The sequence below is a fragment of the Danio aesculapii genome, chromosome 23, assembly GCF_903798145.1.
Source record: "Danio aesculapii chromosome 23, fDanAes4.1, whole genome shotgun sequence".
Classification (NCBI taxonomy): Eukaryota; Metazoa; Chordata; class Actinopteri; order Cypriniformes; family Danionidae; genus Danio; species Danio aesculapii.
The window spans coordinates 408,150-423,149 of record NC_079457.1 but is presented as its reverse complement, the minus strand read 5'-3'; the positions used below and the strand labels follow the sequence as shown (position 1 = coordinate 423,149).

Below are 15,000 nucleotides of genomic sequence, written 5' to 3'. Positions count from 1 at the left end.
TGAGCACACTATATTTCTCTTATAACAGGGCTGTTGGTGTTTATTAGGTTCACAGGGGTCGAAATAACACTTGTACAATATGAACAATAACATATAATCAACACACACACTTCCAGAAAGGTTTTCACTTTTAATTAACAATCAGGACACATATACAGCTTCACACCACAGATACCGATTCACCATGCGGGAATAATCATGTGTTTAACAGATAAACACAGCGAGATTTCTAAATCTCAACAGGATATTTACACATCAAAATAATCCTCATCAGTGTGTCCAATAAACCTCACAGTATTAATACTCTACTGATGTCTTCATGAGATAGGTCTATCAGCTGCTGAACAGCGCTCGTGTCTTGTTTAGCATTTTTAGTGTTCATTTGGTTTATTCGATGTCTTCATTATATCTGCCAAAGAGGAATTTACCTTCATATGAATGTTTATTAGGAGTTTTCAAATAAAAAGCCGACAGTAAATGATGTATATAAATAATAGAACATTCACAGCTCTATTTGTTAAATAAGATTCAGTTTCTAGTATATTTACTATAATATTTTATAACAGCAAATTCAGCAGATTAACTCTATAACATGCTGAAACTCAAATGTAGAGACGTCCTGTAAATCAAGATCACAGAGTTACACAAAACATGTTGTATACTGTAAACTCGCAGCCTTTTCTGTATGTTTATATCGCATGTTTATTTTCCACATTTAAAACATAACAAATGTTTACAGATCGAGATTTTTCTGATCCTATAACGCTGTGGTTATTTGTTTTGCAAAATGTAAAGAGTTGCTTCAATATCATGTTAACGTATACTCATTCATTCATTTATTCATTTTCTTTTTGGCTCAGTCCCTTTATTAATCCGGGGTAGCCACAGTGGAATGAACCATCAACTTATCCAGCATATGTTTCACACAGCGGATGCCCTTTCAGCTGCAACCCATCTCTGGGAAAGCTAACGTATACTTACTATGTGAATTTATATTTTGAGTTTTTACTAACGTCACATCGATAACTCTGGATTTGCTCCCTCCTGATTATTATTTCAGAGCCATAAAGAGAATGACTGCTAGACAGCGATCACCTATATGGTTCAGAGTGTGTCAGCAAACTAATAATAAAGCCTGATAAAGCCCTGACCTTACTGAATAAACAGAGTTCCACCAGATCCTGTATGTCAGAGAGTATAGTTTACTGCTGAACTCACTTCATCACAGTAAAATAACACAGAAATGGAATAATAAGACTTCAGTCTCCTCCTGAAGCTCTGACGGTCTGCTTAGAGAAACTGTCAATCACAGCTGTCAATCACGAGGACACGCCCCTCATTAAACTACAGGCTGAAAACACAGAACTGAAGATCTGCAGCTCTATCAGCTGATAACCAGAGCCTTAACTGACCACAACCATCTTTCAGGACATTTTACTGCAAGTCTGATTCATTTGATTATTTGGGCTCAAGTCTCCTTCATTAACACGGAGGAGGCGGGCTTTATGTACTCCAGCCAGCCCCCAGGGGGCGATCTAACGGCCGGAACCTTCACTCAAATGCAGGCATGTGGCACACTTGACTGTTACCCCATCACACAGCCCGTCTTTATTTGTAGATATAAATTATTGACCCAACACAGTCCCGCAGTTTAAGACTTCAGCATATTCTGATAGCTTACTTTTGATTTACATATTATATTTAAAAGATAACATGTAATAATAATAAAAATAATAGAATTATGGGCTTTTATTTCACATCATCTCTTTGGTTATTTAATTTGATGCCCTATAGTGCATGTGTTTGGACTGTGGAGGAAACCGGAGCACCCGGAGGAAACCCACACCAACACGGGGAGAACATGCAAACTCCACACAGAAACACACACTGACCCAGCCGAGACTCGAACCAGCGACCTTCTTGCTGTGAGGCCACCATGCCACCCTATTATTATACATTATTACACTAATAAATGACCGCACGAGTGTAAAATCAGCAGCATTTACAGGTTCTCATTGGGGTGTTAGACAGTGGCAGGAGATGTGCTGATTGGCTGGCTGCAGGCCAGATGCATGATGGGACTTTGAGCCACACTTTGGTTTAATAAGCAAATAAACACCACCTGCTCATACAGAATTACACAGCAGACACCAATACACGCTCACACACACACGCACGCACGCACACACACACACACACACGCACACACACACACACACACACACACACACACACACACACACACACACACACACACACACACACACACACACACACACACACACACACACACACAGACAATAACTGATCATGTTCAGCAGCAATAATCAGCTAAATGTGAGTGTGATTCAGATCGGGGAGTTGTTTACATTCTGTTCCCCAATATGGCCGACTGATGAAACCCCTTATAGTGCCACACGCTGTACTCCGCAGTGTGCTGTAGATGAGCAGTACCTGTGATGACGTTAATGTCTGGATAGTTGCTTTCCGAGAGCTCCACGCTGTGACTGTCTCTCTCGAAAGCTTCACGCAGCTCCTTCTTCACCGCAGCCGAACCGCAGAGACGATACAGACCCACCACCTGTCAATCAAACACACAAATAACGCACACACAACATCACTACAACCATCACAACACGTTGATCAGACTACCTACAATTCATCAGCACAATGACAGACGCCGCGCTGTAATATGTGGAGTATTGTGAGGGAAATAAACAGGTCCTAGAACAGAGCCCTGAGGCACTCCTCACAGGTCCAGCTGACCCACACAGCTTTCTTTGATAACTATAATGAACATGAACTAATGAGTCTGCAGCATTGAGTCATTTAGCAGATGCTTTTATCCAGAGCGACTTACAAATGAGGAAAGCATCGCTCTACTCACAGAAAGGGCCACTAATACAAGTTTCTGATGCTGTTTGACAAATATCAGCAGGAGTAGTGAGGGATTAAGACAAATCAAGTGTTTTAATGTGACGTGGTGAAGCGCTCGAGGGAGAGGTGAGTTTAGAGCTGCCTTTTGGTGACAAAGTGAGGTAAAATGAAAGATTTGTATAGTACTATGCTATATTTTAGCTCCTGGAGCTCAACTCTACCTTTGACATATATATATATATATATATATATATATATATATATATATATATATATATATATATATATATATATATATATATCCAGAATATCTGCACATATGCTGAAAATTATAATAACAACTAGATGCATAACCAAACAAAGAAATAAATAATATTATTCATTCATTCATTCATTTTCTTTTCAGCTTAGTCTCTTTATTCCTCAGGGGTCACCACAGCGGAATGAACAACTATTCTAGCATTTGTTTTTTCCTTTTAGCTGCAACCCAGTACTGGGAAACACCCACACACACACACACACACACACTCATACACTATGGACAATTTAGTTGATCAGTTCCCCTATAGCGCATGTGTTTGGACTGTGGGGGAAACCCACGCCAACACGGGGAGAACATGCAAACTCCACACAGAAACACCAACTGACCCAGCCGGGACTCGAACCGGAGACCTTCTTGCTGTGAGGTCACAGTGCTAACCACTGAGCCACCGTGTCACCCCTAAATAATATTATTTTAAGCATAATAAATTCATGCAAATTACTTTGTGTAAAACATGAGCATAACTACACACATGCATCAATAAATCACACAGTAAACGCACACATAAAGAAAAGACTAACCGCTCAAATAAATCAATGCATAAATAAAGATTTATAGGAGCGTACATGAGAAAATAAATCAATTAAAATAAATAGAAAAATGGCAAAATAAGGAAATATATACTATTATTTTACAAACATTTCAATCATTTTGTGAGTCTCTTGGAGTAAAAGTGTCTGCTAAATGATCAAATGTAACAGAAATGTTCTTTAATAAATGCATCATGAATTAATGAATAATTTGTGAATTTAAGTTAATTCATACATACAGCAACCAAAACTGATATTATATACAAATAAACACATGCATAAATAAATGCATGAAATTGCAAACATAAGTGCACAAATGCATCAACAAGTTGATAAATGCACACATAAACAGGAGAATAAATGCTTAAACAAATCACTGCATAATTACATATTTGCATAAATATACAATTATGGAAACATTAAATGCCAAAATAAATGAATTTTACACACTATTATTTTAAACAAAAATGTCTGTAACTTGTTTTGAATAAAAGCGTCTGTTAAATGACATAATTGAACGTAAATATAAAAAAACATGATTAAATCTGTGTATCATTAATAATAAATAATTATAACATACAGATAAATTCATACATACAGCACCCAAAACAACTGAAAATATAAAAAAATACACACATGCACAAATAAACGTATAAAAGTGTTAACATAAAGGCTGAAATGCACAAATAAATGCATAAATTAAGCACCGCACTCACGCACACACACACACACACACACACACAGCGCAGAATACAGTATACAGTAAACTAGTATTTCATTTCAAACACAGTGATTTGTCCAAAAAAAAAACCTATAAAGTGAAACAGCAGTGTGATTCGGAGCAGTGTGTGTGTTTGTGTGTGTTTGTCTAGACTGTAGAAACGTCACCCAGAGGAAATAATAGCTTGAGCACAGTCTTGTTAAAAACAGCTGAACAGTTTCCTGAATGCTCTAAACCCTTCCTCCTTTCTTCCTCTACTGAAGGACACGTCCTGACCCTGGATCAGCTCTGAATGTGACCGCAGGCTGCATGCGGACACGCATTAAACTCCAGGGAGGAATTTTTTCATTTGGGTGAAAGCCAAGCGTCTCCACACTGAGCCTTTATTACTGGGTCACACTGCAGAGGTCAGAACAACACTTCAAGACCAGCAGAAACAGCTTCATAAACACTTTACTGTGGTGCTGTTCAACCATACTATCAATCTTATACAGTTGCTATGGTAACACAACAACTACAGTGATTGATCTGTCGTGGTGATTTTACAGTTGCTATGGTAACACAACAACTACAGTGATTGATCTGTTGTGGTGATTCTACAGTTGCTATGGTAACACGACAACCATAGTAATTAATTTGTTGTGATTTTTCTACAGTTACTATGGTAACATGACAACTATAGTAATTGATCTGTTGTGGTGATTCTACAGTTTCTATGGTAACACAACAACTATAGTAATTGATCTGTTGTGGTGATTCTACAGTTGCTATGGTAACACAACGACTATAGTAATTGATCTGTTGTGGTGATTTTACAGTTGCTATGGTAACACAACTATAGCAATTGATCTGTTGTGATTCTACAGTTGCTATGGTAACACAACAACTATAGTAATTAATTGGTTGTGATTTTTCTACAGTTGCTATGGTAACATGACAACTATAGTAATTAATCTGTTGTGATTTTACTTCAGTTGCTATGGTAACACAACAACTATATTAATTGATCTGTTGTGGTGATTCTACAGTTGCTATAGTAACACAACAACTATATTAATTGATCTGTTGTGGTGATTCTACAGTTGCTATAGTAACACAACAACAATATTAATTGATCTTTTGTGGTGATTCTACAGTTGAAAGAAACAAACACACACACACACACACAAACAGACACACACACATGTTTATTTTTCCAGCCCAGTAAGCCTTGTTATAAACAGAAATATTGCTGTGTATTTTCTACAAATAAGAACAAAAACAAACATCAGAGTGAGTGAAAGCAACAAAATGTTCATGTTTTTCACTCAGCTATTGCTTTAAGCTGGCTTTATGTGCTGCGGAAAAACCCTCACGGCACACGGCTAATAATTTACCACCCACACACACACACACACACACACACACACACACAGAGGCTGGTTGTTGTCCTGCGGCCATAGTCCATAACACACATTCCTTGAGCACTGGTGACCGGTGAACATCTGAAGCCCCGCAGGGACACTTTCTGCAGACAGACTCCAGTAACACACACACTGCAGATAGACTCCAGTAACACACACACTGCAGACAGACTCCAGTAACACACACACACACACACACACACACACACACACACACTCTCTCTCTCTCTCTCTCTCTCTCTCTCTCTCTCTCTCTCTCTCTGACCTTATACAAGTTCAGCACTGCAGCCACTGAGAATGAAGCCACACACGCACAGCATCAGGGGTGGAGTCAGTGCTTTAAAAGTGTGTTTGGGGGAGGAGTCAAGATTTATACTACAGACATATATATATATATATATATATATATATATATATTTATATACACATATACTCATTTTTATGATTTTGTTTGTTATTATGCTTTTAACTCTTTCCACTACTGTCAGCATTTCTGATGATTTTCACTTGAATGTGACGGCCCTCAGGATATTATTATTATTATGATCATATATCAAAATAAAGCACCAAGCCTTTGCTTTCAAACTAAATAACATGTTATTTTATCTTCATGTGTTCATGTTTCGTTCACATGTTTCACACATGGGCCTCAGATGTAGATTTAGCATTCGGAGGCTAACGGCGCTTCACAAAAGTCTCACACATAGAGAAAATTACCCAGAGGATCTACCAGGACTTTCTGCTCAAGGGGATGAAACTCTCTCTCACACTGATCTAGAATCAGATTTCCCATGTGTGTTTGTATTGAGCTGCGAGGGTAAATCTGATCTGAGACCTGCAGTCGGTTGTTTTGTGAGTTGACGGCAGACACACTCGCTGGGATGAATGGACGAGAGAAGCATTAAACTCTGGGTGACACTGTAACAGAGACAGATACTGTGTGTGTGTGTGTGTGTGTGTGTATAATGGAGATGAATGGCTAGGACTTTGGCAATATGCCAGAGCACACAAACCACCGAGAGGCCTTGCTAAGCTAGTTTGTGTGAGTGTGTAATGTCCATGGACAAGGGCTGAGGAAGGTTTGCTGAGCTCACTTTAACCAAAGCCTAACAGATGACAGAAGAAGCTCACGGTGTACATTTACCATGGAGGACAGCCTGCAATTTACCCCCCACGCCTCAAGGGGGCGCACTAGCAACTAACAGTAGAGGCTCAGGTGTTTACAGTTATTGGTAAAGTGCCCCCTTCCCCGCAATAGACACCAGTTGAGAGTCCCACTTGAAGTACAATTGCAGGGGTGGGATTGGTGCCGTGACCCGGATTGGAGTGAAGTTGGAAACATTAATTATTGGTGAAAAAACATACATTTTTTTCATGAAGAGGCAAATTAGTTACTGATAGTAAAGACTTGGATTTTAACATTCTTAGCATGCCTGACACCCATTCCAGAGACACTAGTTAGAATTCCACTTGGATAGGGAAAGGTTGAATTGTAGATGTAAAATTGGTGCCGTGACCCAGAAAGAAATAAGGTTTCATGTTGAGTTAATTTTGAGTAAAACATACTTTTTTGGGCTCACAGGGCACATTAGAGTCTGACACTACAGGCTGGGGTTTTATCATCTATAGCATGCTTGGCTTGCATACAAGAGACACTAGTTACAATTTCATAGAAGTGTGAGAAGTGTAATTGGAAGGGTGCAGTTGGTGCCGTGACCCGGACTGGAGTGAAGTTAAAAACATCAATTATTGGTGAAAAAACATACTTTTTTGACCTGAAATTACACATTAGTGACTGACACTAGAAGCTGGGGGTTTTAACATCCTTATCATGCCTTAATAGTTGCTAGTTAGAAATCCACTGGGAGCGGGAGAAGAATAACTGGAAAGGTAGAATTGGTGCCGTGATCCAGACAGGAGTAAAGATGGAGGATTAGATTTAGGAAAACATATATTTTTGGCCTTAAGAATAACATTAGTGACTCCCACTAGAAGTTATTTTTTATTACATCTTTAGCATGCCTGACACCTATCCAAGAGACACTAGTTACAACTCCACTTGGAGTGGGAGAAGTGCGATTAGAATGGTAAAATTGGTGAAGTAACCCAGATGGGAGTGAGGGTGAGTAAAACATACATTTCTGGCACAAAGAGGCAAATTAGTTACTTAACTGATTCCCATCCCAGAGATTCTCATCCCAGAGAAGCTAGTTAGAATTCAACTTGGATAAGGGTGAGTTGAATTGTAGAGGTAAATTGGTGCCGTGACCCGGATGTGAGTTATGTTGGGGGTGGTCTTGCACATCACTTAATGGAGAAAAGCCAGAAAGACTGGTTAAACATACATTTTTACCCATCTTAGACAGCCGTCCCAGTGGGAGAAATACAATTCCAGGGATAAAATTGGTGCCGTGACCCGGATTGGAATGAGGGTGGAGGATTAGTTAATGGTGAGTAAAACATACTTTTTTTGGGCTCAATAGGCACATTAGAGTCTGACACTAAAGACTGGAGAATTTAACATCCATAGCATGCTTGAATTGCATACAACAGACACTAGTTGTAATTTCACATGGAGTGGGAGAAGTGCAATTGGAAGGGTGAAATCGGTGCCGTGACCCAGACAGGAGTGAGATTAGAGGAATAGTTAATAGTGAGTCAACCAAATTTTTGCCTTCGTCTTCTGAGGTGGCTGGCTTTTCCTACTGCACTAAACTACGTTTTTCTGGCTCAAATTTGCGCTAGTTTAGCAGGACGATTTAGTACTCTACTTTGAATAGTTCTTTATTATTCTTTATTATTCTTTAATGTTTTAAGCAATATTACAGTTTTGTGCATTAATCTAATACACATCTTTGGATTGAAACACAGCACACACTACACTATTAAATGAAAGACTGCGTTCACTCACCTGGCAACCCCTCCTCTCGATCTCAGAGATGCACTTCTCGATGAGCAGTGGAACCATGAGCCCGGACGCCTCGCGCTCCACCACACGCCGCGCCTCCACACCAAAGACCTGCATTTGGGGATGATCTCCATCCAGAGAGTTCTGCCTCTGCTCCATCAGGCTCAGCTTCACGTAGATCATCCCGCGCGGCTCCAGACGCACTGCCAGCTGGTGTGTTTTACTGACTCGAAATAATCCCGGTAGAACTACGGTCCCATGACAGCACACTCTGTTCCGCCGCGGAGTCGACTCCCAGCTGAAGACAACGAGTTTGAGATGCTGAGCGTTCTCCAGCTCGATATTAAAGGTGTGGTCCATGTCCAGAAACGATGTGCGACAGGTTAGCAAAGCCGTACGAGCTTTATTGACCGAATCCACCTGAATGGCGCAGTAGATATCCCGGGAATCAACCCGCGGCGGCTTCAGATCTTCTGCGCCATAGAAATGCAGACTCATTAGTCCTGAAATATAAGTTAGGCACTTTGGCTGCTCTGTGAAACTGTACGAACGGAAAGCATCGATATCCAGCTCAGTACCAGGGAGTTTGGGACTTCCGCTGTTTCCGTTGGGATCCCGCGTTTTGCAGTTCTTTCTTTCGGAGTTTGTATGCTTGCCTGATTTGGCCACAAGTTCCGGTGAATCTCCGTCACTGAGGTATCCTCCTTTACTTGCAGATTTGGGCACTCCAGCACTGTTGCTTCTCCGCTTATCGAAACTGTGCTGTGTTGAAACACTGCTGTCCAGATGGTATCGCCAGATCACATTTCCGCTGGCCAATGCCGTTGTCACTCCAGCAGGGGGTAATCTAGAGTGTCTCAAATCTAACATCCCATTGGCTCTCGCTGAGTGAGCCCTGGGTTCTGATTGGATATTATTGACGGACACATTGTTAATAGGGTTGCCTTTAACACTGAGCTTCCGACTCAGATCAGGCAGTTTCTTCATCTTCATAGAGAGTTTGCGGACAGTTCTTGGTGACTTGATTTTATCGGGAAAAGACCAATTGATCGTTGTCGTCTTTTTAGTTGGGTTTGGACTAGATGATGGAGAACGTCCAGCGGTGGACTGCTCTGAGGAATCTGGGGAAGAAAGGAGAGGGGTTAATTAGTAAATTGCAGGGCTGTGAAATATATTGTTTCAGCAAAACAATGGTAAACTCAAACTGTGTCAGTCCAGTGTTCAGAGCTGAAGTTCAGTTCAGTTTAGTTCAGTTTATTCATTCATCCTAGTTTCGGCTTAGTCTCTTTATTAATCTGGGGTCGCTACAGCGGATTTACACAGCAGATGCCCTTCCAGCTGCAACCCATCACTGGGAAACACCCATACACACTCATTCACACACTCATACACTACGGCCACTTTAGTTCATCAGTTCCCCTATAGCGCATGTGTTTGGACTGTGGGGGAAACCGGAGCACCCGGAGGAAACCCAAGCCAACACATGCAAACATGCAAACTCCACACAGAAACACCAACTGACCCAGTCGGGACTCAAACTAGCGACCTTCTTGCTATGACATGATCGTGCTACCCACTGCGCCACCATGCTGCCCCGCAGTAAAAACAAAATATAGCAATGTCCGATTTTTCATGCAGCCTTAGTAAATTGCACCAGCAACTGTAACCCAACCCCACCTCAAGGGTCTTAAATGATCCTTAGATGACCTCAATAGTATTTGAGAGTGTCTTAAAGGTAGTTCACCTTATAATGATAATTACCTCATCATTTACTTACCCTTCACTTATATTTTGATGAAAGTTGGTTGCTGGTATCTATCGACTTCCACAGTAGGAAAAGCATTACTGCAGCGACCAGCGTTCTTCAAAATGTCTTCTTTGTGTTCAACGGATAAAAGACTAAATTATGGCTTGAAATCAGTGATGAGTGGGTAAATGATGGCAGAATTTTCAATATTGGGTGAACTATCCCTTTAAATGAATCAAATCTTGAACTCCTCATTCAGTTATATATGATATATGCTCCAAGGTTTCCTAAAAGTACATATTTAATTTCACAGCCACTGAAAACTATCGGCCAAAAACTGCGAAAATACAGACGAGAAACCCAACCAAAAACAATACCCAGCAACGTTCAGCTAAGTGCATCCCCAATTTTTGGTTTCAGCCCGGAATTTCAATCTGGATGCATGAAATTAAAGTAAAACCATAAATCTGAACTGCGCTGCTCTTAAAGTGACGGCGCGATATATTCCTGCTGGGCTTTACTCATTCCTTTTTATTCAGCTTAGTCTCTTTATTCATCAGGGGTCACCACAGCGGAATGAACCACCAACTATTCCAGCATATGTTTTACACAGCGGATGCCCTTCCAGCTGCAGCCCAGTACTGGGAAACACCCATACACACATTCACACACACACACACACTCATACACTACGGCCAGTTTAGTTGATCAGTTCCCCTATAGCGCATGTGTTTGGACTGTGGGGGAAACAGGACCACCCAGAGGAAACCCACACCAACACGGGGAGAACATGCAAACTCCACACAGAAACACCAACTGACCCAGCCGGGACTCAAACCAGAGACCTTCTTGCTGTGAGGCCACAGTGCCAACCACTGAGCCACCTTTCCGCCCCTTTGTAGCTTTATTAACAAACAAATCAAGTTTAAATCTTATAATGAAGATACTTAAAGCAAAGTTTGAGTCATTTGTAGTTTTTACTCTCTTGTATTTTTGTGATCCTCTTCCATAATTCAAAACAAGCTGCACGATGATTTTCCATAACTCCGTCCTACTCCTCCTGGCCTGTTCGCTCCTGTTTAGTCTGCAGGATTCCCCTTTACACCACACAAACGCCATAATAACTACATATATCCCAAAAAGTCCCTTTCCAGCTCCGTCCCACACATCAAACACTGAACATCTGTGAAAGATTCCGGAGCGGAGGAACCATAAACCAGAGAGTGCTGCGGTTAAACCTGGCCTTCAGCTAAACTCCTTCTGTTGCTCTCGCGATTAGCAGATTCATTCTGGGACATCGTCTGTGGCTGAAGTCATTATGCAGCAGCTGACGATTCCCATTTCTCTTAAAGAAACACTCCACTGTTTTGCAAAAAAGCTCATTCATCACAAGGTCTAGCAGGTACACTTTTAGCTTAGCTTAGCATTGACCACTGAATCAGATTAGACCGTTAGCATCCACTTTTTTTGTAAATAGAAGAGTTGTAAAATGAGCCTAAAGTTAAACAGGTTACGTCCACCATTTTTTAATCCAATCAGCCAATCTCCGGGTCTAACAGGAGCACTTTTAGCTTAGCTTAGCATAGATCATTGAATCAGATTAGACCGTTAGCATTCACTTTTTTGTAAATAGTCTAATTTTACAGCTCTCCTAACGTTAAACAGGTTATTTACACTGTTTTTAATCCATTCAGCCAATCTCCAGGTCTAGCAGTAGCACCTTTAGTTTAGCTTGGATCATTGAATCGGATTAGACCGTTAGCATCCACTTTTTTTGTAAATAGTGTTATTTTACACCTCTCCAACAGTCAAACAGGTTATTTCCACCATTATTAATCCATTCTGCCAATCTCCGGGTCTAGCAAGAGCACTATTAGCTTAGTTTAGCATAGATCATTAAATTGGATTAGACTGTTAGCATCTACTTTTTGTAATAGGCTAATTTTAACAGCTCTACTAAAGTTAAACTAATTCGTTTCAGAATTTTTAATGTATTAAGCTAATCGCTGGATCGAGCAAGAGCACTTTTAGCTTAGCATAGATCATTGAACCAGATTAGACCGTTAGCATTCACTTTTTTTTGTAAATAGTCCCATTTTACAGCTCTCCTAATGTTAAACAGGTTACTTTCAGAATTTTGAATCTAAGCCAATCTCCGGGTTTAGCAAGAGCACTTTTGACTTAGCTTAGCATAGATCATTGAATTGGATTAGACCATTAGCATCCATGTTTTTTGTAATCAAGCTTATTTTACATTTCTTTAAAAGTTAACCAGGTTAGTTTTACCTTTTTTAATCTATTAAGCCAATTTCCGGGTCTAGCAGGAGCACTTTTAGCTTACCTTAGCATAGATCATTGAATCAGATTAGACCATTAGCATATCATTTTTGTAAATTGTCTCATTTTACAGCTCTCCTAACGTTAAACAGGTTATTTCCACTGTTTTTAATCTATTCAGCCAATCTCAGGGTCTAGCGGGAGCACTATTAGCTTAGCTTAGCATAGATCATTGAATCAGATTAGACCATTAGCATCTTTTTTTGTAAATTGTCTCATTTTACAGCTCTTTTAAAGTTAAACAGGTTATTTCCACTCTTTTTGAATCCATTTAGCCAAATCTCTGGGTCTAGCGGAAACATTTTTAGCTTAGCTTAGCATAGATCATTGAATCTGATTACACCATTAGCCTCTCGCTTAAAAAATGACCAAAGCTTGTCCTAGAAGTTGCTATTTTCCAAGCTGAAATAGCTAATAAATATACCTTGATGGCAGCAGATCAATGATGTTACACATCAGCTAGCTTCCTAGCTAGTACATAACAGTCAACAGTCAAACTGTAAATAGCACACTTATCTTAAAGCTTTGGTCATTTTTTGACTGAGATGCTAACGGTCTAATCTGTTTCAATGATTTATGCTAAGCTAGACTAAAAATGCTCCCGCCTGAGCCAAATATTGGCTGAATGGATTCATAAATGGCGAGAGTAACCTGTTTAACTTCAGGAGAGCTGCTAAAATCAGACTGGAGAGGAGTGTTTCTTTAAAGCTGAACATGCAACCAAAATTGTTCCCCTTCTGTAGCTCGCCCTCTCTGATCACATGACACGTCAGTCTGCTTTTCTACAACAGCGACTCTGTTTCTGTAGCTCTGGGCCTCCTTCAACACCCTCCGTTTGATCTGAAACTTACAGCCCGCATAAAACAAAGAGCCGATTCTGTTTTAAAGAGAGAGAGAGAGAGAGAGAGAGAGAGAGAGAGAGAGAGAGAGAGAGAGAGAGAGAGAGAGAGAGAGAGAGAGAGAGAGAGAGAGAGAGAGAGAGAGAGAGAGAGAGGGAGAGAGAGAGAGAGACTCTATTTTGAGAAAGACTATGTGATGAAGACAGGGCAGGGGTTAGTTCACACGTTGGGGATGTTCAGACAGAGAAAGATATTAGCTGTGTTTCCATCCACAGACGCACAGAAGAGCATCACCTCCTCACCTCCTGCTGCTCCTGCACAGCATGTTTTTGTGGATGGGAACAGAGCTAGAGTCTACTTAAAGGGACAGTTCATGCTAAAATCAAGATTTCGCCATACACACAGAGAACATTGTGTTGTACACACGCACTAGATATCATTGTAGAGAAGCAGGTCAGGAATCGACCCAATGAAATGAATTCTGTGGCACTAAACTGGGTCAGTAAGATACACTGGGTCACAATACAGCCTGTCTGTAAGCGTTTAGAGTTCACACTAACTAAAAAATGAACAATTAATTGAGAATGTTTTCCAGTACCACAGAATCTCTGCTCTGTCCCACTCTCCCTCACAAAGCTAATGCTGAAGTGTCTGAGACTGCAGTTCATTGACTGGCCATATATATATATATATATACTTACATAATAAAATTATATAATGTATAATTTATATATTTCTAAACCTATAATGTTTGGAGTGGCATGAGGGCCAGTAAATGATGACAGAACATTAGTTTTTAGTTCAGGTATCACTGTACGTTTGACAGACTAGCTTATGATTTATTGTTAAGCTCTATTTTTATTGAAAAATAGATCACTTTAGGACTTTAAATCAGAATTAATAGCAAAGTTTTCTGCTTAAAGCACAATCCTTAGAGGTAGTTGTCTTTTTGTTACTTATCACTAATAAGGTTATTTAAATAGTGAATATGTGTATATATATATATATATATTATATACACTCAGCGGCCACTTTATTAGGTACACCTCACTAGTACCAGGTCGGACCCCCTTTTGCCTTAGAACCACCTTAATCCTTGGTGTCAGAGATTCAACAAGCTACTGGAAATATTCCTCAGAGATTTTGCTCCATATTGACATGATAGCATCACACAGTTGCTGCAGATTTGTCGGCTGCACATCCATGATGCCAATCTCCCATTCCACCACATCCCAAAGGTGCTCTATTGGATTGAGCTCTGATGACTGTGGAGGCCATTTGAGTACAGTGAACTCATTGTCATGTTCAAGAAACCA

The 15,000-nt window shown here is 40.2% G+C and overlaps 1 protein-coding gene across 2 annotated transcripts in view; it reads right to left on the bottom strand.

Moving 5' to 3' along the window:
* The window catches only part of syde2 (synapse defective 1, Rho GTPase, homolog 2 (C. elegans)), a 50,675-nt gene that overhangs the window by 16,470 nt on the left and 19,205 nt on the right, over positions 1 to 15,000 (bottom strand). For both annotated transcript variants that reach the window (XM_056449952.1, XM_056449953.1), the window contains exons 3-4: positions 8,765 to 9,882; positions 2,455 to 2,581 (exon numbers count right to left, since the gene is read on the bottom strand). In XM_056449952.1, coding sequence (XP_056305927.1) covers positions 2,455 to 2,581; positions 8,765 to 9,882 — 1,245 coding nt within the window. The remainder of the gene's footprint in view (positions 1 to 2,454; positions 2,582 to 8,764; positions 9,883 to 15,000) is intronic.